At 35.8% G+C, this 27,004-nt stretch overlaps 1 protein-coding gene across 12 annotated transcripts in view; it reads left to right on the plus strand.

The window, feature by feature from the left end:
- Nucleotides 1-27,004, plus strand: part of MAGI2 (membrane associated guanylate kinase, WW and PDZ domain containing 2) — a 1,350,742-nt gene that overhangs the window by 740,114 nt on the left and 583,624 nt on the right. For all 12 annotated transcript variants that reach the window (XM_058725276.1, XM_058725278.1, XM_058725277.1 and 9 more), the window contains one exon: nt 16,413-16,532. In XM_058725276.1, the coding sequence (XP_058581259.1) occupies nt 16,413-16,532 (120 nt within the window). The remainder of the gene's footprint in view (nt 1-16,412; nt 16,533-27,004) is intronic.

Here is a 27,004-nt window from a genome sequence, read left to right on the forward strand (position 1 = left end):
TCAGTGACTTGGAATGATAAAGATACATTTTCATTATAACTGCCCATAAAATAAATTTAATAACAAAAACAACTTCCTCTCCGCCTGTGTACTCCCCTGTAGGTACTTCATTTAAGACTCTCTCTCCTTTTACTGTTGACTCAAGATATATTTGCCGGTGAAAATACCTGACCCTGAAAGCCAGTTTTGCCTGGTTTCAGTTCTTTTGGTTCCAGTTTCTTTGCCCCCTCTCATGGAAATGACACATGGGACATTTGCTTTTGGAAACCACTACACCATGAGACTTTGGTCCCCCCTTAGAGCCCCAGATGCTTGTCTATCCACCCCTTGGAATGGAAGTACAGAAGATAGGAACCTAGGTCACTTTTATTATTGCGTGAATATATTAAGCCCATGAACATGGGGGCTCATCTGATTTCTATTATGCTCATCCTGAGTCACTTTCTTTCATGCAGGCTCTTTCATGTAGTAGTATTAATAGTTACATTGTTGACAAAAATCCAAACCCCTAAAGCAACAAATATGGAGACATGGCTTACAGGAAGGAAGGGAAATTAGCCCTTATTAAGGTACCAATTTGCCTAGTACAGGCTGGGCTAAAGCCTTCCAACACCAGGGGTAGCCCATCAGCATCACCTATGAGCTTGTTAGAAATGTACAATTATAGGCCATGCCCAGGCCTACTTATCAGAGACTTAATCTTTAAAAAAATTAATGTTTATTTTATTTTTGAGAGAGAGAGAGAGAGAGAGCAAGAGAGAGGGAGGGAGGGGCAAAAAGGGAGGGAGATGCAGAATCCAAAGCAGGCTCCAGGCTCTGAGCTGTCAGCACAGAGATCAAGACAGACCACGAGATCATGACCTGAGCCCAAGTCGGATGCTTAACCTACTGAGCCACCCATGCACCCCCAGACTTCATCTTAATGAGACATGAGGAGACTCTTGTGCACATCAGCATGTGGCAAGTGTTGGGATAAAACATTTAAAATATTCTCTAATTTAATCCTCAGGGCATTTTCACATGTTTGGCATTATTCCCATTTTACAAATGAGGACTATTAGAGTTAGGGAAGTTAAATAATTTATACCAGTCCAGAGGCTAACCCCTTCCTTGTATACCACCGTCCCCATCTGTATGACTTTATGACGGTAACAAGAGTAACGACTATGCCAAAACACATGACTTTATTACCCTAGGGATAATTTGATGGCTGGGTTGCTACCAACTGCTGTGAAAAAAAAAAAATTGTCAGTTACTCTCAGAGTCAGGTGTAGTTTCAAAGAAAGTAGTTTCTTTATTTTTAATCATATTTCTATTTTGAACTAGATGGTATTAACTTCTTTAATATGCATTCCACAAAATTCATTAGATTTCTATCTGAAGGACTTTCAGTTGCTATCTTTATAAACCAAATTCAGCCTCAGACAATGAAATTTTGCCATGATAGATGTTCACAAAAGGTGCCACTGAATCCAAAAGCAATTCCAAAAGCAGAATAATTTAAGAAAAAAAAGTTACTTGAGTAATACATCGGAATTAGTGCATAGTCTCCTAAGATGTAAATACTCATGTTTACGTTCAAGCTTTGACAGTTTTGCTAAAAATATCTTATAAAAATACATTTGAAAAAATCTTATTGCTTTTTGGTTACAACTCATACACTCCCAGGAAAGAGGACCAAGCATGGAACAGTAGAGAATAATGTTTCTTTCAACAAGCCACTATAAGAAATAAGACAAGTGCCCCTGCCCGACAGACACAATGTTTAACAAGGCACTCAAAATCAACAAGTGGCAACGAGTCAGAATGTTCCAGCTAAAGGAAATTAATCACCACATTGGGGCTAACCTGACAGTGTTTTATGTAGGAAGTCAAAATGTGTAAGAGTATGAGCTTGCAGAACTCTTAAAGTCTTGGGTCTGATCACCCAGGGTAAAAGTTGTGTAAATCTGCAATGTATCGAATTTCTATAGCAAAATATCTTAGACTGACATTAGTAGACCTAAAATTATATAGCAGGTGGAAGAGGCAGGCATCAGAATTCCTGGAATCAAAACAAATTTACCTTTCTTCCTAAATTTTCACAGTAGATAACAATCAATTGAAAGTCAATGAAAGCATTCAGCTTTCTAATGATAAACCAAATTACTGATTATATCCAGAGATCCACAACCCTGTGGACATTAAAATTACCTGGGAAGCAGCCACTGGCTGCCTACCCTAAAATTCTGATTTAATCTATCCCAGGTGGAGCCACTGATTTTCAGATCTCCCCAGGTGATTCTAATGCATAGCCAGAATTAAGAGCTCCCTTCTTAGATGAAGCTGAAATAAGTAAAAGACTAATGAAAAGTGTCTGATAGGATATTGAAAGAAAATCCTGGTAATTGGCCATATTTCAGGTTATAGCTGTTGTGTCTTTGGAAGTAATAACAAAAAGACATAGAAAATAAACATTAAAAAGAGGGGATCACCTGGGTGGCTCAGTCGTTTGGGTGACTGACTCTTGATTTCTGCTCAGGTCATGATCTCATTAATAAACTTTTCATATCTTGAATCTTTAGTTGTTTTACTTCTTTCATGGTTCATCTGCATAATTTGTGTCTTCTTTTCTTTTTTGAGATCAGCCTGGGTACCTGGCTAGATGTTTATCAATTTTATTGATTTTCTCAAAGAACCAGCTGTTGGTTTTATTGTTTCTATATTGATTTCTGTTCATTTTATTGACTTCTACTCTGATCTTTATTATTGCCTTTCTTCTTACTTTGGGTTTAATTTACTGTTGGAGGAAATCATCAAAAAGATGTGACCACTGGTTGACCTGGGAGCAGAATCCAGGCAGAGGCTCCTCACCCCTCCCTTGTCCTTGAAATGTGCCTTCTGCCCAAGGGTTCCCACAGGGGGAGCTATTTTCAAGGAGCAGCCTTTGAGAGAGCAAAGTGTTGTTGAGACCATTTGGATGGTATATGTAACTGAACCTGTTTAAGGCTTCTATATAAATTTTTAATATTCTAGCAGGCAGGCACAGAGATCCACTTGTTTCGTGGCCAGCCTCCTTTGTAAGGTCCCTCGCTTATTAAACCTGCCACCTATGAATCTGGAGTGACCTGCCTGTTTCTTCCATCTCTCCTTGACCTCTGTGAACAGGGGTCAGTTTTCAAACCAACATTTGCTCTTCTTTTTTCTAGTTCCTGAGATCATTGATTTGGGACCTTTCTTATTTTCTAATAATAGATATTTTGGATTATAACTTTCTAATTCTTGATTTGGTACCATCCCACAAATTTTGGGACATTATGTTTTCATTTTTACTTAGTTCAAAATAATTTCTAATTACTTTTTAAAATTTCTTCCTTGATCTATGGGCTATTTGGAAGCATGTTTTTTAGTTGCCAAATATTTGGGGCTTTTCTAGATGTTTTTCTGTAATTGGTTACTAATTCAATTTTACTGTGATCAGAAAACATCGTTTTTGTGATTTGAACCATATTAAAATATTGAAACTTGTTATATGGCCTAGATATGGTCTATCATGGTAAATTTTCCATATGCATGTAAAAAATATGTGTATTATGCTGCTGTAGGTGAAGTATTCTATAAATGCCAGTTAGACTAAACTTGTAGCTAGTGTTGTTCAGATCTGTATCTTTTCCTGTGTACTTGTTCTATCAGTTATTGAAGAAGGGTGTTAAAATCTCTGAGGATAATTGTGGAATTGTCAATTTCTCTTTGTGGTTTTATGTTTCTGCATCATAAATTTTGAATCTCTGTGATGGATGTATAAACATTTAGGATTTTTTTCTTCTTAATGAATCAATCCTTTTATTATCATGAAATGACCCCCGTTATTGCTGTTAATAGTTTCTGCTCTGAAATCTACTTTTTCTGATGTTATTATAGCATGCCAGCTTTCATTTAATTACCGCTTGGTGTATTTTTTTCAAACCTTTCACTTTTTGTTGTTTTTCTGTTTAAAATCTGTTTTCATAGGCAGCATATAGTCAGGACTTGCTCTTTAATCTAAACTGATGATCTCTTTCAGTTGTGTATGTGTTTTTTCACAGGTTGCTTTGGGATTTAATTTATACATCTTTAACTTTCTATGTCAACCATCAAGTGATAGGCCACTTCACATAAACTATATTCCCTCCCCCAGTCTTTGTACTAATTCACTGTATATTATAAACCCCACTATGTTTTGTTACTATTTTTTGCTTTAACCATCTCTTTTAAGGATATTAAAATATATTTTATATTTGTCATTTTCAGTGCTATTTTGAAGTAATTTTTATACTGGTGGCTGCAGTTGTCTGTATCTTGATAACGTGAAGCCTCCTTAATGATGGATTTTCTTTTTCATTTTTCATCTTTCTGGAAGCCAGTGTAGGCACCAAATAAATATTCATTGAAGTTCTTGTAATGTGACTTGTAAAAAGGGACATATACTATGAATAAGTAAAACTTTATCCAATTTCTTATATTTTGTAATTTCTCTAGTTTGAGGGAATTACTACTTTTTCTTCTGCTCAGAATTCTATTACATTTCTTTTAAAATGTTTGTAGCTTTTCAATTTTACAAATTTGGGCTTTTCTTTCCAAAGATATCTCTCCTTTTGCTCCTCAGCTACTTTCTTATCATTCTGAATTATCTTCCTGGATATACTTATTTACCCTAACTCAGCAACAGTTTAGAGAATGCCTTACTTCTCCCTTCTTCTCCAAAGGATATTTGACTCCTGATTTCCTTATGCTCTTCTGGCAGAACACTTATCTGAATGTCCTCTGAATGATGGCCTCCCATCCACCATCCGTGAAGCATATTCCCCACCACTTCGACCTGCCACCCCCATCCATGTCTCACAACAAAATCTATTTAGAACATTTCATAGGGGAGAAGGGAGCACCCTGTTACTTAGGAACCTGGCTTCTGCAGTCACACTGACTGGGTTTGAATCCTGACTTGGCCACTTAGCAATCCTGTGACTTGGGCAAGTTACTCAAGCTGTAAAATGGGTAGAATGCTATTCACCTTATAGAGTTGTTAAGAGAAGTAAAAGAGCTAATGCATGCAAAATGCAGAGAAAAGTGCCTCACCCAAGGTTAGGACTCAATAATTATTCGTACTTACTGATGTTATTTACACAAATAAACTTCTCATACAATTCCTTACTTTGCTATATTTATCAGGCACACCTTTTTTCTTTTTTCTATTAGATACTACTCATTCTTAAACATTTCATATGTATGTGGGCAAATGATACGTTTGTATAAAATAGAAGTTTTCAAAAATGTATTATTGAATATATTAAAAATTAGCAGACTGTTTCATCTAGAGAAAGCCCTCTAGCTAAGTTATTTTCAATATTGTACTGTAATGCAGTGCAGAATCAAATACTTGAATTGCCTAACCCAAGATAATTCCCTTTTTCTTTGTCTTATTTTCATATATTATGCTAGTTTTTTGGCCCTAAATTTAAAGCTTATATGCATGTGTATATTTTTTATATACAACTTTATCATGTAAATGCTAATCTTTATACCAGATAATAATAATTTTCTTTTCAAATGTAGAATGTGAATGTGACTATCACTTTCTCCTATAAATAATATGATAATAAGATTTTTGTCTTCCCTCCAAGATAATTTGATGTGCATATTCTTGAGAACCTCAACAAATAGATTTGATCACTCAAATATGTGATTTGTGCCATATAATCTGAAAAGCATTTTCATGTTTTGAAATCCCTGAATAGTTAACTGCCTTCTTACCTTCTTCTGGATCTTCTGGTACTCTGTAGGCTCTGTATTCTGTCATCTACCTTGGGCATTTCAGAATATAGAATGCCGTAGAGACATATGGTGATAGTAAAAGTTAATGTCATTGCAAGATTCTAATAGAGATAAAATGATAAAGTTATGATCCACTAAACCTTCTATGCAATGAAGGTCAAAGAACAGAGTGTTTCTGCATTGCTCAGAGAGCTGGCAGTATCTATGCAGTTTAGTCCTGGCCCAAATTAATTTTTACATGAGGAGAGTATAAAAGCTTCAAACTAAATATATATTGTTTCTATAAAAAGTCACTGATCTTTCTTTTCTTTTAGCTTGGCATGTAATCTCGAGACATTATCTATTAAGTAGTAAAATAGGGAATCAAAACCTCTTTATTAATCCTATAGAATGCCCGATATAGAACATATCTAAATTAAGTATTGAAGAATTAAAATCAGAAGTTCAAACTGAAATTAATTGGTAACAAAAGGGGCATTCATCTTCTTCCACACTGTTAAAAATTTCAGGAAATTAATAATCAACTCAAGAATCTTGAGATTATGGTTTGTTACTGTATTTTACAAGTGAGAGTCCTGTGTCCCTTTATCCTGTTCCTTTAGATATTGTGAGAATGGATCAAAAAGCAAGAAGTTAACTGTTTAGGAATCTGATTTTACTTGGGTGAGTCATTTTATCTTGTTGTGTCTTTACATCCAAGAGCAGTGGATTATTCTGGACCATGAATGCAAGTGAGGTAAAGGCAAAACTTTGATGGGGAAAGTAATTGTGCAACTGAGTTTTCTCAACAAGGCACCAGGTGGAGAAGATGGGCTTTGATGTGAAGGAATGGTTAGGATTCAGGTTGTGATTTCTTTGCTGCTGAAAGAGTGATAAATCAAATGCTGTGCAGTTAGGAAATCATTCCCTTTGCCCTAGCTTTTCCTCAGTGGGTAGATGCTTGTGTACCAGCAGTCAGTGATGCCTTGGTACTGCCAATAATTAGGTAGGATCATTTAGTGGAGGAGCCTTAAAAGTCAAAATGTATATGCATGCATCAGCTTCAGAAGCAATCACCCAAACATTGCTTACCTTTCTTAAATATACATATTTTATTTGAGTATAGTTGACACACAATGTTACATACAAATTGCCTATCTCTCTTTCTTAGCATCATGGGTTTTTCAGTTCAAGTGATAAGGACAGTAAGATAAACTTTGAGTTTTGAAAGACACTTCTCACCTTCACCCCTTGTTTTCTCTAGTGTTTACACCAGAGACGTAATTATATAAGTGAAATCATGGAATTGATGAAAGGATATGTTTTTCTAAATAATTTGTTCCCACAGAGAGATTTATGGGCACTAATTCCACAGTGCATGCCCATTCCCTGATTTAGTCTGATTAGTATAGTTGTAGACAAGCTGTAATTTAACATTTAGTGAATCAGATACCTTGGCATGGAGAAATAAGAAGATGCTACTTTGTCTTGTTTGTTAGAGATCCACAAATTTTTCATATTTGTCCCCTTTTTTTCACTACCATAGTATTTTCTTAATCCAAGAAGTCGTCTGCATCATATACTTTTTTTTCTTGCCACATTGTTGTTTATCACTCCTGGTGAGCTACATTCAAACCTCCTATGTCTTTCAGAATTTAAGCCATATTGTTGTATATGTAGAACCAAGATCGTTTATGTTACTTCCAATAATCATGAAAGTTATTTATGAGCAAACATAAGTGGGGATTTGTCCATTGTCTTCCAAATTCAATTAACTTCAAAGAGAACTATGGAAAAGCAATGTTCAGTAGCGGTGATATACCTATATACCAACAAATGAAGAATGGCTTGTTTCCTCTGAACCCAGGACATGGCTATCCATTACTCTAGGGTGAATTCTAAGGTCGCAAACTACATACTTTATGACCTGTTGTAGTTAAATTAATAATGAGATATCATATTGCTTTTAGTTTGGGTTTCTAGAGATCTGAGTGAGTTTAGAGCAGTGAGTGGTTCTCTAATCATTGTCCCTAGACTAGCAGTATCAACAGCACCTGGAAACTTGTTAGAAATTTAAATTCTCAGGCACCACCTAATATTTACTGAATCAGAAACTCTGAGTGTGACACCCCTCAATCTGTGTTTAACAAGTTCTGCATGTGATTCTGATGTATTGTACATTTCAGGAGCCATTTGTTTGGGTACGATACTGCCTCAATCCAAACTGTTAAGATGTAAAACAGTAATTGGTGCTGTATGAGACATTAGTCTGAACTTTTATATCCAGATATATTCGAGGAGAGCTTTCTTCTTCAAAAACTTCTGTCTGAAAAATGAAGAACATTATTAACTATGCAAATGCAACTTTAAACAATAGTTGACAGCTTGCTACTTTAGAGGATAAGAGAGTTTTGAAATAATTATTGAGGTTTAGAGTAATACACTGTTAAGTCGAATACTGATACATTTCACATGAAACTGTCAAATATTTAATATTTTATAAAATATGTGGAGTGTTTTATTGAGGCACTAAGTAGTTCTTATACCTAATAGGTGATTAATTGAATCAAATTGCAGACTTTGCTTTTTGACCTTAACCCAACCCACCCCATCAGCTGACAAGAAATCTATAAAGCTCACATTGTTTTATAATCTATACCACATAGGGCTCAGTGACCCAAACTAAATGATTTTCCTTGCTAACTTAACTCTATGTCTGTATGAAATCATACTTCTGGATTTTATATGATTGAAAATGAGTGCAATAAAACCCAAGATCTAAGCAGATTATGTAAAAATTGATTAGGGGCATTGGCTAAGGAATCTACTGAATGTTTTTATTGGAAGCACACACACAAATCTGGTGATGGTGTTCCCACTTGCTAATGAGTAACTGACAAACTAAAGCAGTGTCTTCAGAAATCTTAAAGAGTAAGTTAATTAAAGGTCGAATCTAGAGGAAGTCACTGTAGCTGTCAAGATTTATTTCCTTCAGCTTGCAGTTGAGAAACACGAGGAGTGAAGAGAGAATATATTCAGAAACATGCATAAGAAAATAATTTAGTTCTCAGATTCTCACACAGTGACCCATCTGCTTAGAACACAGTGACTATTAATGATTGATTCCAAATCCATTTCTATAGCAAATGTGTATAGGGTGCCTATAGTGTAATGGACACTGTAGAACATCTTGCACATCAAAATAGATTACAATAGATAACTGCATTGACCATCATAATACCTTTCTGTAATCCAGTGACTGCTTTTTTAAGCATTTCGCTAAAATCAGAACATATCAGAAGGCTGAGGCAAAATGTGCTTCAGAATTATATTTACCACAAACATCATGCTCTTTCCTTCCTAAGGCAAAAGGAGCAATGTTCCTTCATTTTCGAACTAGAATAATAATAATAACAACAATAAAATCCATTTTGGCACCCCCAGTTGCCATGGTAACAAAATGACAAGCGACCTTGATATGCTTTCACTATGTATCGATAATAAGCTAACCATTTGGGAGCATTCATTCTCTTTAGACATGTCTTTTGAGCAGAAATACTATATGCTTTTATTAACTTATGAAGAAGGTGTTATTCATACAGTACTTAATTTGGCAATTATTCAATACGTTGTTTTTTTTTAAGAAATGAAGCGATCAGAGATAAAGCAAAGACTCAATTTAGTAGCATTTCCTCCGTTTCCTTTCTATTTATTTTCCCTTTGGAGGAGTGGTCCGGGAGACAAAGAATGAAATCTATAAGCCATAATCTGAATAATAAAATTTCTTTTGGACTTATCTAAACACCACTTAGGAAAGTTCCAACCAAATATAGAAGAGCATTAAAAGAAGAGGAGCTTCAGCTTTTAGCTATATGATGAATCCCCTGTATTTCCTCTTTTATTCTACTAGCTTCCACTCTTTTCCTAACACAGGGGGATAACTTTCTATTACTGGTGAGTCTTGCTTCACTGTCACTTCTCATAATCCTTTGGGATGGTAACTGAGTTGGGAAAGTAACTATACTTATTTCAGCATAAAAATGTTTTGCTGTTTTGTAATTAGCTAATGTAGATAATGCTGCTATAGACATCAGGTTGCATGCATTCCTTTGAATCAGCATTTTTGTATTCTTTGGGTAAATAACCTAGCAGTGCAATTGTTGAATCATAGGGTAGTTCTATTTTTAACTTTTTGAAGAACCTCCATATTGTTTCCCAGAGTGGCTGCACAAATTTGCATTCCCATCAACAGTATACAAGGGTCCCTTTTACCCCACATCCTCACCAAAACCTGTTGTGTCTTGTGTTTTTCATTTTAGCCACTCTGACAGGTGTGAGATGTTATCTCACTTGTGGTTTGACTTGTATTTCCCTGATGATGAGTGATGTCGAGCATCTTTTCATGTGTCTGTTGACCATATATATGTCAGGGTACCTGGCTGGCTCAGTCGGAAGAGCGTGTGACTCTTAATCCTGTGGTTGTAAGTTTGAACCCCACATTGATTGTAGAGATTTCTTACAAATAAATATATAAATAAACGTCAATGATGTTTTAATCCAAGACCACAAACCTAAATTATTAAAACCAAAATAGAATGCAAATGTTCTGAATTCCAACTTTGAAAACCTTTCTGCTACACCCTGCTTACACTTCCCTCTTTTAAAAATTTGGGGTGATATATATGTCTCTGTGTGTGTACATACGCTAGTCATCAGAGCCTATCATGCACTGTCCTATTTATCAATCCTGTGAGAATAACTTTGAAAGTTCAAAAATACCTGTATTGGGCACTAATGTGTAAGCCAGTTGACCTAAGCTAAAACAAGCAATATGTGAAATAAGTAAAATTTCTCTTTAGGAATTTAGTGATTCTTTCCAAAATATAAGTAGGTTCTTGCTGGCTCCCAGAGATCTTTCGCCAAGCCAGCATTCGCCCCTGGGAAGCCTGCAGCCCTCAACTGTTGTAGATCTGTATTTCCCCTCAGATCCTTTTGGTCTCTCTCTCTCTCTCTCTGTCTCTCTCTCTCTCTCTCACACACTTCTCTCTCTCTCTCTCTCTCTCTCTCTCTCTCTCTCTTTCTCTTTCTCTTCTCTTCAAGCTTTTGCTCCATTTGTGTAAACTAATAGTTAAAAATCTAAGTAATTGACCCGTTAATAATCCATAGGTGAAAATGATTTATGGTCATTTATTAGAATTTAATTATTTATAGCATATTATATAACTTACTTTTTAATTATTTTTGTTGTTGTTGTTGTTTACTCTCTGTCTCTCTTTGGTAGAATATAAGTTCCACAAAAGAAAGGGTCCTACTCTGTGTTATTCAAAAATATATCTTCAGTATCTTGAATAGTACTTGGCATATAGTAAGTGCTCAATTAATATTTGTGGCAAGAATTCATGTGGAAAAAAAATCCATGGTGTCATCTCTGCTCTTCCAAACAACAATACTTAATATAAATAATTTTTTTGAGTGCTTCACATGTTCCAGACATTGTCTTGATTTGAAGAATCCTTGATTGTTTTTCATTTCTTGGTTTTAAATGTCTTGATTTCAAATCAACCAAAATGCTACTGGTATTAACCATATTTTATAGATAGGAAAACTAGAGTTATACGTTACTCAAGGTAATACGGATAGCAAATGGCAGAGCTCCACCAAACCCAGGCAGTTTCATTGCCTGGCTCACATTCACATCTACTATAGCTTATGTTTTAAAGATAGTTTCTGTTTGGCCTAAACCAAAGAGTAATGCTAATGGTGGAAATTTTGGGGTACCCAGAAAGGAGAATGCCACATGACAAGCTCAAAGGAAGATATTTCTTAAGAGGAAACTTCTCAAATTATTCTCCTCACATGTTCCATAAAGGAAAGTCCATCCTGAGACTCTACAACCTGGCATGCCAGAATCGCCTTTTATTGTCAATAATAGAATCTTAGATTTTTCTGACTTTTTAAACTTTCAGTATTTTCCTCTCCTTATGTTTTCAACCAAATCTCTTGACTAGAGGTCAGCCTCGTGCTTTCCCAGGGCAATTGGGGAGTGCGATGATAAACTAAGAGGGGGAGGCAGTCACAACAGTGACAGAGCCAGTACCAGGTCCAGGAGGGCAATTTTAGAACAGAGATAGTACAGAAGGGAAGGACAACATTGTGGAGGTACAGGGCACAGAATTTGCCAAATATTTGGAGATGGGATAAACAAGTGGGGGACAGACACCCCAATTGTGACTCTGAGAGAAAGGTTCAAAGCATGTATGGCTAGAATAATAGTGGTGACATTAACAGAAGAACAGGGTGGAGAAAATATGTTTTCATTATGAAATTTTCCTGAAATGCTGAGTCCGATTTGCCACCATAAGGATAGAATAAAGTATTTTTCAGACATGAAAAGAAAATGTAGCTTCTGTGAAAGCTTTTGACAGAAAGCTTCTGGCAGATGTGCTCTGCCAAAATGAGGGAATAGACTACAAAAAAGACATGGGATCTGGGAAAAGAGCAGTATGACACAGGGAAGAGGCAAAGTGAATCCCCAGGATGATGGCAAAGATGATCCCAGGATGACAGCTGTGTCATGGGACAGCAGGTCTGGATTGGAGCAGGTTAGAGGCTCCAGGAGCAATTTCTTCAATAGGATAAACCTGATGAAATATTAAGTATACTTGTATATGTTAAAAGTTGATTTATCCAACAAGGAAGGTGTTAATTAATTGAATTCTCCATTAATATAAGGGAAATTGGAAATGGAAACACTAAATCTAGAGTAAACAAAAGTTATGCAAGAAAGGAAAATTAGTCTACTACCACATCACAAGGTTCAGGTGGAAATAGATTTACATAGTGTTGTCATTGTAAACATTAAGTAGTCATCTAAACACAAGTTTGTGGTATTGGGAGAATGGGAGGAGAGAGGGAGGAAGAGAGGTGTAAGAGGTGTAGGCAACATGGGCAAGAAACAGCTAACTCCTCATTCGCTTTACCAAGAAATCAGGAAATAATAGCTAAAGTAAAACACATGCACAAAGATACAAGGGAGGGGGCACATGGGTGGCTCAGTCATTTAAGTGTCTGATTTCAGCTCAGGTCATGATCTCACTGTTGGTGACTTCGAGCCCCGCATTGGGTTCTGTGCTGACATCTCAGAGCCTGGAGCCTGCTTCAGATTTTGCGTCTCTTTCTCTCTCTACCCCTCTCCTGCTCATACTCTGTCTCTCTTTCTCAAAAATAAATAAACATTAGAAAGAAAAAAAGAAAGAAGGACATCATAAATAAATTATTTAAATGGATGGAGGTAAAAACAAAAGAATCAGCTAAAAATGTTGAGTCTTTGCCTCTGGATGAAGGGAAGGTTTTGGGGAGTGGTGATGACAGTCTGCTTTTATTCAAATACTGAGCTCTGTAGAATGGTTGACTTCAAAATATCTGCATATGTAACTCTGATTTTAAAAAAGAAAAAAAAAACTAACCTGCAAGAAAGCAGAAGAGAAAGGATTCATTTTAACAAGATAGATGGATGATTCCAATTAAGGGTGAAGAGAATGCAGATAATGAAAGTACAAATTAAGAAACTTTGAGAAGGGGGTTCTGGGTGGCTTGGTTGGTTAATCTAGAATCTTGATTTCAGCTCAAGTCCTGATGTCACATTTCGTGAGTTTGAGCCCCTTGTCGTGCTTTGCACTGACAGTGCAGAGCCTGCTTGGGATTCTCTCTCACTCTCTCTCTCTGCCCCTCCCCAACTTATTCTTGCTCTCTCTCTTTCTCTCTCTCTCTCAAAATAAATAAACTTGGAGTGCCTGGGTGGCTCAGTCAGTTAAGCATCTGACTTCAACTCAGGTCATGATCTCCCGGTTTGTGCGTACAAGCCCCGCATTGAGCTCTGTGCTAACAGCTCAGAGCCTGGAGCCTGTTTCGGATTCTGTGTCTCCCTTTCTCTCTGCCCCTCCCTGTTGGCACTTTGTCTTTCTCTGAAATAAATAAACATTTAAAATGAATGAATAAACAAACAAAAAAAAACCAAACAAACTTAAAAAATAAGATGAGCTTTGGGGAATTTGATTTCAGATTATCTCTTTCTTTACCACAAAGAGAATGCACTAATGTCTTCTGTTGAAAGTGACAGCTGTTGAGTATTAGAAAATGGTCTGATTATGACAGAGAAGGAAGACATATAAAGGGATTGCCAATCATCAGTTGAATCAAACTGATACTAGGTAACCTGAATTTGTAGGGTGCTTTCTCAGTGGATGAATGTCCACTGTTTTCTGGAGCAACTAACAGTCTATGAATGAAATAGCCAATATTGAACTTGGGAGCTTATTAGGAGTGGGGAAATGGTGAAGGTGAGCTAAAGGAAAGATGGGATTCTAGGTTGTTTAGAATTTAGAGTCTTTAGAATTTAGAGAGGGAATTGAAGCCATATTTGGTGAACATGAGGGAAATTAAAAGAGAACAAGAGCCTGGGGGTTATAATTATAAAAATGAAGAGGATGAGAAAAGAAGACATGAGATGAATGTCAAAGATGGGAATTGTAGCATTTGGAATTATAGTATAGAACTTCTTCAAGCCACAGTGAGGTAGGTGAGCCCCCCATCCAAATAGCTTTAAGCAGGTCAGTAGCAACAGGCGACACTGATGTAGCCATTAGGAGTCTGTATCCCCAAGGCAAGAGTTCAGTCGCATTGTCCTGAGGTGCAGTATAGAGATGGAAAACCTACCCAGTGAACCAGAGTACTGATGGTCCTTCCAAAAGATCACAACCACAAACATGTCCACTAGAGTTTGGTGTAGTCAAGTAATTCCAGTCCAGAAGCAAACTTAGGGACTGGCCTCAAGCATGTGGTCCTGTGCTCATATTGTGCTAGGAATGCATTACCGCACTGCAAGCACTTAATTAATCAAAGCATGTAGCTTCTGAAGTATGCAGATAAATTAGTAAGGAAAATGGAATCTTTGTTATGCTATTTTTCTTAATGATTAGAGTGTGTTCTAAATAAACAGAAAACAAATTGATTGCCAAAAACTATGTTAATGTGCTTTTAATTCACAAGGGTTAAGCATGTAAAAGTCAGGATATTGAAAGTTAAGGTTTTCATAGAAACATTAATTTGACAACACTGTGCATATTAGGTGTGGGAGGTTTATATTGTTTAGCATAAAAGCAGTAGGAAATATTGCAAAATATGGCTCAGTTAAACAAATGAAGTAACAAATTTAGAGGAAAGTCATTAAATGTGATTATGGAAAAAAATTGTTTTGCAGCCTCCAAAGAAGGGTTCTAAAATTTAATTTTAGAAAATAATGCTTTCAAATCTCTTCAAAAAATGTTTTCAATGAAAATTATTCATTTTTATACAAAATCAATTTCACTAGCACATTGTATATTCTGGCATGAGTTTATGCCTTTCATCTGCAGTTCAAATCTGATCCTAACAGACCAAAAGGAGAACCAATTGGCTATTTTCATGGTCTAGTTGATAAAGATTTCATAGACTGAAAATTAAATTTAAGGGTTTAAAATACTTTTTTTAGTATATGGAGAATATGGAGGAAATTTTGAATGTGAACAATCCTGCCAATGTATTAATACTTGCTTATATATATCTGCCCTTTGTATATTTCTATAAACTATTTGCCTGTATGCATTATGGAAATTCCAATCTGACCACACAAAATGTTTTATTAGGTGGCATAGAAAAAGAAGAGAATTTAGGGCATGTTCAGAGAGGGAAGTGCACCAGAAAACACACCCACAACCTTTAATATGTCTCTATTTTGATTCCTGCCTTATGAACTGGACAGCAGATCTGGAAGCCTGACTTCTCTAGCACAGTTGCACTGAGCCACAGGTTGATATTTCTGTCACCTTGGCCACAGAAGTCCCATTTACCCTGTAGGAAACAAGAGTGGTTGACCCATGAAGCAACCCCTCAGAGCATTTCGCTTCCCAGTTCAGTCAGAATTAAAGGCAATAATAAAGGAAAGGGAATGGAAGGGAAGGGAAGGGAAAGAAAGGAAACTATTACTGGAATTATAATACTAACTCAATTATAATTATCACCAATTCCAATTATTATTTAATTAATTTTAAGTAATAGTAAAGATTTTGTATTCCCTTAAATCACATATAAGTTATTTTGGGGGGCCAAGTTAACAAATGAAAACCAAAAGTACCCTTACAAAGGAGCAGATCATGAAAATAGAAAGATGCATTGACATGCTGCTAACATTCCTATTTTCCATTGTATTTTATGTCATAGCAAGGCAACCTACAGAACAATAAAGGTTTATTCATAGAAGTGAGATATGTAAATTCCTGAGCTAGCAGACTTCTGGCCCAATATTCAAACGCCCCTTCAAAAAAGGGCACAATGGTCTGCATTTTCCACTGTAAGAAATGTATGCAATTGCATTCCATGGCAATGAACTCTTTATAAGCTTGATGAAGAAGAATGCTTTGTATATTTACTTTAATCTTTACCCATGCTATTTTCTGTTTCCAAACAAACAGAAGGACAAATGCAGGCTGCCAACTCGCAGGATGTACAAACAAGTGTTATTGAATATTCAGAAGTATGGTGGTATTTCTAAAGTTCAGCAACAAATCACTTAGTCTTTCTTTTGTTTTTAATTTTTCCTTATTCAGGCACCACAAGGCCACATAAGGAGGGTGAGGTCCCTGGAGTGGACTATATTTTCATCACCGTTGAAGATTTTATGGAATTGGAGAAAAGTGGTGCTCTCTTAGAAAGTGGGACTTATGAAGGTAAGCACAGCTCGTCTGCTAAATTTATTCCTTGTTGCATCACATTTTTCTCTGTTGCTGAAATGCGTTAGGATGCCAGATTACTGATAAGCTACTGCTTTTGGTTTGAGAGCTTTAATAAGGTAATTTTAGAAATATATTTTCTAAATAAAAAGTTAGGACACATCTAGATTAATTCTACTCTTAAGATGCTGAGAGATATGTATGTGCCCACTGAAATATACTTGTGATGGCCTCCTGAGACTAAGCTGTGATCTTCCAAATAAATTATCTTCATCTTTAGATAACATCTCAAAGAGCACAGGACTTGAGTTGCAGTCCTGTCCTTATCTATGTGTGGGTTTTTTTTAGTTCCTTCACTTCACTGGCCTTCACTTGCATCTCATGCAAAATGATGAAGTAGGAAAATATGAGGAAATATGATCTGTGCTTGCTCTCCCAAGCTCTACTGCAATAGAAAAGTCTCCTTGCGTACTCAAGTCAAACATGAACAATAGATGACACTAAAAGCTTGAATGTAGGAAGTATCTTTCAGTGGAAAGAGCATTGTAACATGAACCAGAATCTGTCTCAGTTCCAAATCTGGCTTTATTACTTATCCACTATAAATACTAAATAACTCTGTTGGTATCTGTGAACCTCAGTAGAATTATCTGTAAAAGGAGAACGGTAGCATTGAAAAGCACAAATAAATAACATGTTGATATGATCACATTTATACATTTAAGTGACATCTACAGGCATATAGTTTATGTCTAATGGAATTATGTATTTCATAGCCATTGTATGTGTGAACTATATTTGTATATATTAGTAAGTTCAAAGATGAATCCAGTTTTACTGTATTAAAAGTAATAGTGATATTAAAAACAAAAGTAATAATATATGCATTGCTGCTTAGTCAATCAAATACTTGAGGTCTCCCATTAGCAAGTAAGTTGGGTTCATTAATAGTTTGACCCTCTACTTCCTCCTTCACTTACTTGTAGATGCCCAGTGGACTAGAGTTACTTAAGAACTTAATATTTTATATTGTTAGAAATATTAAAATCTCTTCTTTTACTTTGCATTCCTAAGGCAATTTAGGCTGAGACATGTGCCTACATTATGGCTAAGACATTTAGTTGCTTATTGCCACATTTATAGGAAATAGGCAAAAATACCCAGGAAAAGAAAATGGTTTTACACATGAGTATTGTTTTTTGTTCATGTTGTCAAAAATAAGTAATGATGGAGGTTGATTGAAAATATTTTAAATATAAAAGCTGTGTTGCTCATATAAGCTGCTTAAACTATATGAAAAATAACTGTATAAATCATAGAAAGTACTTATATCAAAGAAGTCAGAGTAAATAAACAATAAATTTTGTAGCATATTTTCTTGTGAGTTTTGTGACAATATTTAGTGGCATTCATTAGTTTGTATGTCTGCCAATAATAATGTATTTAATTACCTTATTTAATATTATATATGTAACATACATAAATATAAATATATGTTATAATATAAAAGCAAATATAAATATTATATTTATATAACAAAAACCCCAGCAGCTTAACATGCAGGAGCATCTCAAAAGTAGTATCGTTAACAATATGACCTTTTCTTTTTGTTTTTAAAAATAAAGACTCTGTTAACTGTATAGAAGGTGAAAAAAAAATTAAACCAAATGTTCATGTTAAATCTCCAGTACTCTCAGGATGAAATTTAATAGCAATATTTTAAAATAAAGTAAATTTTAGGTTCCAGTTAAATTTTGAGGAAACTATCCTGAAACCATAACAATATAGCCAAGTTTTATGAGCCAGGGTGGGTTGTCTTGAATCTTTTTCAGACATCTTTTCAGTATTGAAAGTTTAGTTTGCTAAAGTTTGGTGCCAGCTTGTTAATTGCCTCCACATGCATAGAGCTGATCACTGACAAAAAAGACTTTGTATATATGACTTTGTGGAATCAGTACCATTGCTTACAAATACACATGGTATACTTGGTTGAAAACAATATTCCTTTTTCAGGTCACATAACCGTCTGGGCAGACACCTAGGTAGCATTCTCAAATCTCGGCATCTTCAGATTTTCTTACAATTACAGCTGAGGAACCAGTAGAATTGACATTCTAATGAAAATCACTGTTATTCCTTCAGGACTGATCATAAACTCAAGGCTCAGGGCTACCACTTAGTGTGTTATTTGTCAAGGAAACCTGGGGAATGCCTTTTCTGCTGTCGATGCTTTCAGAATATACAGAATAACAATAATGTGCTCCTTAGCCAGACAAAGAAAAACCTGAGAACTTTTATATTTGTCAAACTTCCATGACATCAATCTCTCATAAAATTTCTTCAATAAAATCCCAGTTTTTCTATGTTATCTATTCTCCTTTCTACAGTGTTTGGACCATTGCTCCCTTTCCTTCTCCTTGCTAAAACATTTTCATGTCTTCTCAGTACTCTACAGCCTTCAGCCAGACTAGAAAATTCATCTTTGATATCTGTGACTCCACTAAAGAAAGTAAGAAGAGGGGCGCCTGGGTGGCTCAGTCGGTTAAGCCTCCGACTTCAGCTCAGGTCACGATCTCACGGTCCGTGAATTCGAGCCCCGCGTCGGGCTCTGGGCTGATGGCTCAGAGCCTGGAGCCTGCTTCCGATTCTGTGTCTCCCTCTCTCTCTGACCCTCCCCCGTCCATGCTCTGTCTCTCTCTGTCTCAAAAATAAATAAACGTTAAAAAAAAAATTAAAAAAAAAGAAAAGAAAAGAAAGTAAGAAGAAATTGGGTTACTCTTAGTGGCTTTTTTTTTTTTTTTTTTTTTTTTTTTTTTTGGCGGGAGGTGTACTCTCAGTGTTAAGGTTATAGATCTTTTAGCTATGTTAGGTCTGATTCCAACCCAGAAACAAGAATATCAAGACTGCTAATGCAATTGGAGGTAGGGAGATAGTCTCTGCTTCTTCTTGCTCATAAATACTTACCAACTTGTGCATTTGTTGTCAGGGACTGGGACCCCATTCAATTTTGATTAGCAAAGATCAAGAAAATCCTCTATAAAATGTCTAGCTAAGATGCCCGTCATTGAAGAAACCAGTCTTATAGCGTTCACCCCCACTACTCAGTTTCAGAACAGGAAACATCTACCTGAAAAGTAGTTGTGAGGAAGAATACATTTTTAAAGTATTTCTCATGTGTATGCATTTTTGTCTCACTGTTAATAATTCTAGTTTTAATCTTGGTTAAAGATGTAGCTAAAATGAAATTTGTCCTTTGATTAGAAACAAAGTAGACTTTCTTGAATTGCAGATCTGCCTCCTAGAAATTGGCTCAAATTACTCACCCCAAAAGAGCAATTCTTTTATTTACCAGAGACTGCAAGGAAGGCCTTAATGTGCGTGAGTTACTATCTACGGTTATGCTCCATGATCCTAGACACAGTTTTAGCAGATTCCTTTTCTCCGCAGCACCAACTCCTCACTCTGTCTGAGCACCTCATTTCAGTTTGTTATACAACAGCTGCTGAATGCCTTTGTATGTAAATGGCCCAGAGGATTTGGTTCTGGTGGACCATCAGGTGTTGGTAAACAGCCTCTTTTCCGTGACTTGGATGATCTCATCCTTATCTTTTCATATTGAATCAAGTTTAAAATTAAGTTAATAGAACAAAGCCCAGTGGTGAGCCTGATGTAAAATCAAGTAACACAACACTATGAATCTTTATGTCAGGACTGAAGATGTAGGCTTCATGTGAAACAGACCACAGAGTTCTTTAGTTAAATACAGATAATTCCTTTGGGATTAAGGTCACATGCAGGTATAAGTGAGACACCAAGAGGTAGGATTAAATGAGTTGATCTGGTAATCTAAAGGGTAAATAATCTAAATGCCTGGAAGGCAACATGTCTTTGGGAACTGTCCAAAGTGCTGAATTAGCCATGGCTCTAAATCAGCGAATCCTGCCTGACCTACTTCTTCCAGTTGTCTCGAATGTTACATTCATGGTTTCATTGACCTGTCTTACCAGTTGTCTGCCTCAACCTTTGTTCTAAATGGCATTATTAACTAACCCCATGTCTCCTGAGCAGTTCCTGGAATCTCATTTCATTTAACTCATCTACTTAGATCATCCACAGTCATGTTCCAAGCAGCACTTCTGTCATAACATCCACTACCATATTTTGCTGTTGTGCTTTTAAATGGAGCAATGCTATTTTGCTATCTATTGAAGAAGCCACTGATCCTAAACTTCAGTGTTTCCTTTAAATGTACATAAGCTCAATTGTAATATTGCCCCAATTTTTAGGAGGACCAAATCAAGACGAGCAAATTATTTGGGATTCTAACAGAATATAGTGCAAATATGGCACTTACCTTCATCTCAATTTTGTGGTTTCTCCTAATCATGGGCCTTAATATATATGGACTTGAGCCTAATGCAAACAGCACACCTATTTTCTTAAACAGTTTTATTACAGGATTTTGAAATTCAATATGTTCACTTCAATATGTACATAAAAGTTTGGTCCTTCTAGGTATAGCACATAAAATCCTGTAAAAAATATTAAGTATTAAGTACAAATAATTTTGTATAAATGTAACTTAAGCAGTTACCTGATGAGAGAAGACATACAATAAATTTTACATAAATCCATTTCATATCACTAAAATCAGCATCAACTTTTTGAAAATATCATGGCCTTGATGAATTTATTATTAAAATTTTGAATTGGTGTTTTCAATAAAGAGAGCATTGGATGATAAAGAGATACTGACACTAAAGAAAAATTATTATTGGTACTATAAATAATCTTGAGGAAAACCGTTCTTCTATCAGTCCAAGTTTCTAAATAATATTTCCTGAAGGGCAGATCAGTGCTTAAATTGATGCTAAGGTTGTTGTCATTCCAGGAACCAAAATTAAATAAGAAGTGATTGTTTTTCCCTTTCCCTTGTACTCTGTTACAAGAGAAAATTTTTTCCATGCAAATAATAACCTCTATAACAACAGTAGATTCTTGGAGCTTGCACTTAAGGGATCCAGTTGTTATTATATACCCAGATTATAACATGTTTTTATTTTGATACTTGCTCCTTTTTCTTTCTTTTGGCAATATTCCTACCGTTGAAGATTCCAAGCCATACATTTGGGTGTTCATTTGAGGAACACAAAACATTAATACATAAGCTTACTAAATGTTTATTTGAACAATAGAGGAAAACACGTTAGTGAAGTATTATACTTCTTTGGGATCTTATAATGCCAAGTTTTTTTTCCCTCTGATTTTTTTCTCTGATTCAGTTTGTATTCAGAGTTATGGACAATGTATGATTTTTGCATTCTGCTATGCTCTTGTGTAAAGCACTAAAACTGGAAGTATTATTGTGCCTTAAAAGGTGACAAAATTTCCTTTTGGTTTGGGACTTTTGTAAACCCAACTTGTTCCAAAATACATAATGAAAATGCCTATTTCCAAGTATTTTTTTCTCCCAAAAGAGACTAGAAGAAACAAACCAAGCAATTAATTAACTAATTTTATACAATCATATAAATTATAACTTAAAGACTAAAGTCAAGGAACATGAAATGGCTTGCTTGCTTTTACCTAAAGTACAATATTAACTAGTTTATTGTTAGCCCTACAAATTTTTGTTCAGATGTAGCTAAAAGGAACAGGCTTTTTGGAGTATGTCATTAAAATAAAGCCAATATTCATGAGCATAAGACTCACTTCTTCAGCTCTTTCACAACCAATAATGATGATGATACTAGGTAAAGCCTAGGATTCCAAAACTGTGATATTCAGGGTTTAATTAATTTCCTTCAAGCTCATGTCTATAATTACTATGATTTTCTAACTCTTGTAAACATTCCCTATACATTTTTTGAGAGAGAGAGAATGAGAGAGCAAGCAAAGGAGGGGTGGATAGGGAGAGAGAGACATAGACAGAGACAGAGATATTCTTAAGCAGGCTCCATGCTTCGCGCATAACCCCATGTGGGGCTTGATCCCATGACCATGAGATCATAACCTGAGCCAAAATCAAGAGTCAGATTCTCAACTGACTGAACCACCCTGGTGCCCCTCCACCTCCCTATAAATTTTTATCTGAAACAAATTGAGAATTCACCTGAAAAAAAGTATAATGCCCTTCATTTAGTGGGAAGAAAAAAATGCATAACTTTAAAGTTTTTACTTACATTTCTTTCCACTGCTTCAACACACAGAACCTGTTTATCTTTCCTGATTGGATGAATATTTTTAAACCTTCTGAGTTGTTCTACTTTAAATTTACTCATTTTGTAGGAGGCACTCAAGAGAGTTTTGATCAAATTGATTATAACAGTCTTGTACATGAGAGCATATGTTTCTCTGAAATATTATCAACATAGTGATGATCAATGGCTCTTGCCATGTCTTAGATTATTTCTTTAAATATAATTTCTTGTCAAATTGGCCAACATACAATGTGTAAAGTGTGGTCTTGGTTTTTGGGGTAGATTCCCATGGTTCATTGCTTGTATATAACACCCAGTGCTCATTCCAACAAGTGCCCTCCTCAATGCCCATCACCCATTTTCCCCTCTCCCCCATCAATCCTGAGACTGTTCTCTATATTTAATAGTCTCTTATGATTTGCCTCCCTCCATCTTTCTTTGTTTGTAACTATTTATTTTTCCCCCATCCCTTCCCCCATGGTCTTATGTTAAGTTTATCAAGATCCACATATGACTGAAAACATATGATATCTGTCTTTCTCTGACTGATTAGTCTTAGATTAGACATACAGACCTTCTTAAAGGAGATTTACCTACCTCAGTTATTTTAGGTGGTGCCTGAATGTCTCCTTCCTGCCAATTTTTTTTCTTTTCCAGAGACTTGTGTCATAGACCAATAACTTGAAAACTATAACATAACATCAGTCTCTAAAAAAGTCATTTTTGTATTTCAATTTCAAATCTGAAAAATAAAACTTCCTGGGACATTATTTCCTTATATCTTCTATATTCCTCCTCTGAATAACAGAAGAGTCTACAATCTCATTGACCATGGATCTGTTCTTTCTCTCAGGGGGGAATAGGAATCACCAAAATTAGAAAAAAAAAAAATAGTCCCGTCGTTTTATTGCTAAGTAAGTATTTTATTTCAAAACATTGATATCAATCACCAGCAAAGCTGGTGATTCTTCACAAAGATCTTCACAAAGATCACTTTATGAATTGCTTTTATAGACAACAAATTTCATTCATGCACAAAACAATATCTGAAATTTTGCGGACTCCATTGATCATCCTGCAAAGTATACAGTTATGCTGTATATGCTGACTAACAATTATGAAGTTACAGTTCTAAAAAATACCCTGATGTCCTGCGTTTTAAAAAAGCAATCATGGGGTGCCTGGGTGGCTCAGTCGGTTAAGCAGCTGACTTCGGCTCAGGTCATGATCTCACGGTCCGTGAGTTCGAGCCCCGTGTCGGGCTCTGTGCTGACAGCTCAGAGCCTGGAGCCTGTTTCAGATTCTGTGTCTCCCTCTCACTGACCCTCCCCTGTTCATGCTCTGTCTCTGTCTCAAAAATAAATAAACGTTAAAAAATTTAAAAAAAAAGCAATCATGTTGCAGAAGATTCACACCATATGAAAGCTCTTCCTTGTTGAAGGCTTGGAAACTCTGGCAATTATAGAAAATCCTTCATAACACTTTATATTTTAATATAAAATATTAAAATTTTATATAGTGAAACAATCTGTCCTTATGTAATAATCAGCTCTCTTAGATCTGTTGTAGGCTGTATATGTTTGTAACAACCAGATGAATTTAGGATAAAGTGGTCAACATATCTTGTTTGCATGAGACTATTTCCATGAAAGTTAATTCTAAAGACTCTACAAATGTGAATTTTAAAGGACCAGTAAAAACCTAAATTGATATTAATTATTAGTTACAATAAAATGGAGAGTTTGACTTAAACTGTCTTCAGCCTATTTCTATTAGTTATGCTGGCTTCCTTTCTGTTCTTTGAACAGAACAAACACATTCCTATCCATCTGGGATCTTGAATTTGTCATTTCACTTTCCAGGGCTACTTGTCTTCCAAATAACTAACTACCTATCCCATTTTCTCACTTTGAGATATTCATTTAAAAGTTTTCAGGAAACTCTTACCTGGCAACCTTATCCAAAACTGCACCTGCCAACATTCTCCATTCCCTTTCTCTGATTTGCTTTTCTTTACTGTAGCTACTGTATAACTGAAAATATAGTTTGTGCCCATTTGTCTATTTGGTTATTGTCAGTATCCACCCACCTGAATGTAAACTTCAGGAGGTCAGGTAACTTGTTTGCATCATTGCTAATTCTTAAGTTTAGAGTGCTCTCTGGCACCTAGGAAGCACTAAATGAATGAGTTGAATGACTGAATGGATGCCTAGATTCCTTCCTCAAACCCAATAGTGGAAACCCCTTAATAGAATCCCCATACAGAAATCCACCTTAGCTTGAGACCCTAGAACAAACACATCAACTTCCTAATTCAAAATGTTCTAAGTCAATAAATAGTATGGAGCTGTATAACACCAATTTGACCTCAGAATCTTGTACTAGATTAACTTTGTATCATAATTGTAATAATTTTAGTCTTGTCTTAATTCTCATCATTAACTTCATGAGTCCCTGTTCTGAGTTCTGATATTTGTTTGTCTCTCAGTACCATACAAACTATAACACTGTCCCCAGAATATAGTTCTTACATTGCTTTAACCATTTCCAATAGTCTGGGTTTTTTTCACTACAGTAATTCATGGTGTATCAAATCACTCAAAATCAAAACCTAGTAGTCTTGGTCAACAAAACTGTATCTCCCATCAAACCACCTCTCCACCCAAGTTCTATTGATTGTGTCAGCTAAATACTTCTTGGACTCAGGGTAATTTCCCATTCATATAATCCCTGTCATGTTCATGTTCTCTTTATTTTTTCCAAAAGAATTACAGACTTTTTTGATTTTTCTACTTCTAATACAGAAAGTCCATGAGGAGTTGGAGAACAGAAGTAATGAAGCCAAACCTATAGGAGAGTTAGAAAAGTCCTAGGATATATTGGAAATATGCAAATTCCAAAAGTTACTTTAAAACAAAAAAACTAGTATGTGTGTTCTCTCACTAAAGAAATGTAAAGGCATTTTATTTAATGGGGACATGTGGTACTTGGAATGTATAGGTTATTTCACTAACATTTTCTGATTAGTTTTCAATTAACTATAAAGGAGCATGAGTTTCTTGATTATTCTTTTATTCTTAGAGAATTTATGGAAAGTAAATGGAAATAAAATTTTATTCCATTATTAATTGTACACTGCTAGTAAGATCTTTACTCCCACCTCATCTTTCTCTTTCTTTCATTTTACATAAGGGTGACTTTAAATTTTCTTATACTATGTGAAAGTTTGGTTTCATTCACTAAATAGTTAATGGACAAAATGATAAATCTGAAAAATTCATAATTTATTATTTTTTTTAATTTTGAGAGAGACAGAGGGAGAGTAAGCAGAGAGGGGCAGAAATAGAGGGAGATAGGGAATCCCACGCAGGCTCCATGCAGTCAGCACGCAGTGCCCTACCTGCGGCTGGAACTCACAAAACCACAAGATCATGACCTGAGCCAAAATGAAGAGTCAGACCCTTAGCAAACTGAGCCACCCAGGCATCCTGTGAAAAATTCATAACTTAAATTGAAATATTAATGGTAACCCAAATAGTGACCATAACATAAGGTATCAATAAGCAAAAGTTTTTTTTTATTTTTTTAAATTTATGTATTTATTTTGAGAGAGAGAGTGGGAGAGGGGCAGAAAGAGGGAGAGAGAGAATCCCAAGCAGGCTCTGCACTGTCAGCCCTGAGCCCAGTGTGTGGCTCAAACTCACAAACCATGAAATCATGACCTGAGCCAAAATCAAGAGTTGGACACTTAACCCACTGAGCAACCCAGGCACCCCAAAAAAGTTTTAAACAATGTATAGGAAGCTCAAACTGAGATGAAACTTATGATGATGGGTCTATAAAAGGAAAAGACTTGATTTAAAATTTCCCAGTGAGTTTTCTTTCTTTTTCTCCCCTACTTTCATTCCATATATAAGAATGTTACTGCAACGGACACATATTTGACTAAAGACACCTGCCCTTTGGCACTGACCTGATACTGGAGGGTGCTGTTTCCCCAAAGAGATCTGTTCCTCTGGGCGAGGCCACAAAGAACAGAAAGATTTCTCCAGGTCAGGTCCCTGAGGATTATTTCCAAGAGGATTAGATAGTTCCTATTTCTGCTCCCATTCTGAGTTCTCCATTAAACTTCAGTAGAGAAAGTTTACTTTCTCTAGTAGAGAACAGTAGAGAAAAATCTACTGATGCAGCTATCTGGTTTCCCTAGAGATGAAGCAAGCATTATTACCCCTTGGATTGAAGTGTAACTTGTTGCAAAAATGGTGATTC

Source organism: Neofelis nebulosa, chromosome 4, assembly GCF_028018385.1.
Source record: "Neofelis nebulosa isolate mNeoNeb1 chromosome 4, mNeoNeb1.pri, whole genome shotgun sequence".
Taxonomy (NCBI): Eukaryota; Metazoa; Chordata; class Mammalia; order Carnivora; family Felidae; genus Neofelis; species Neofelis nebulosa.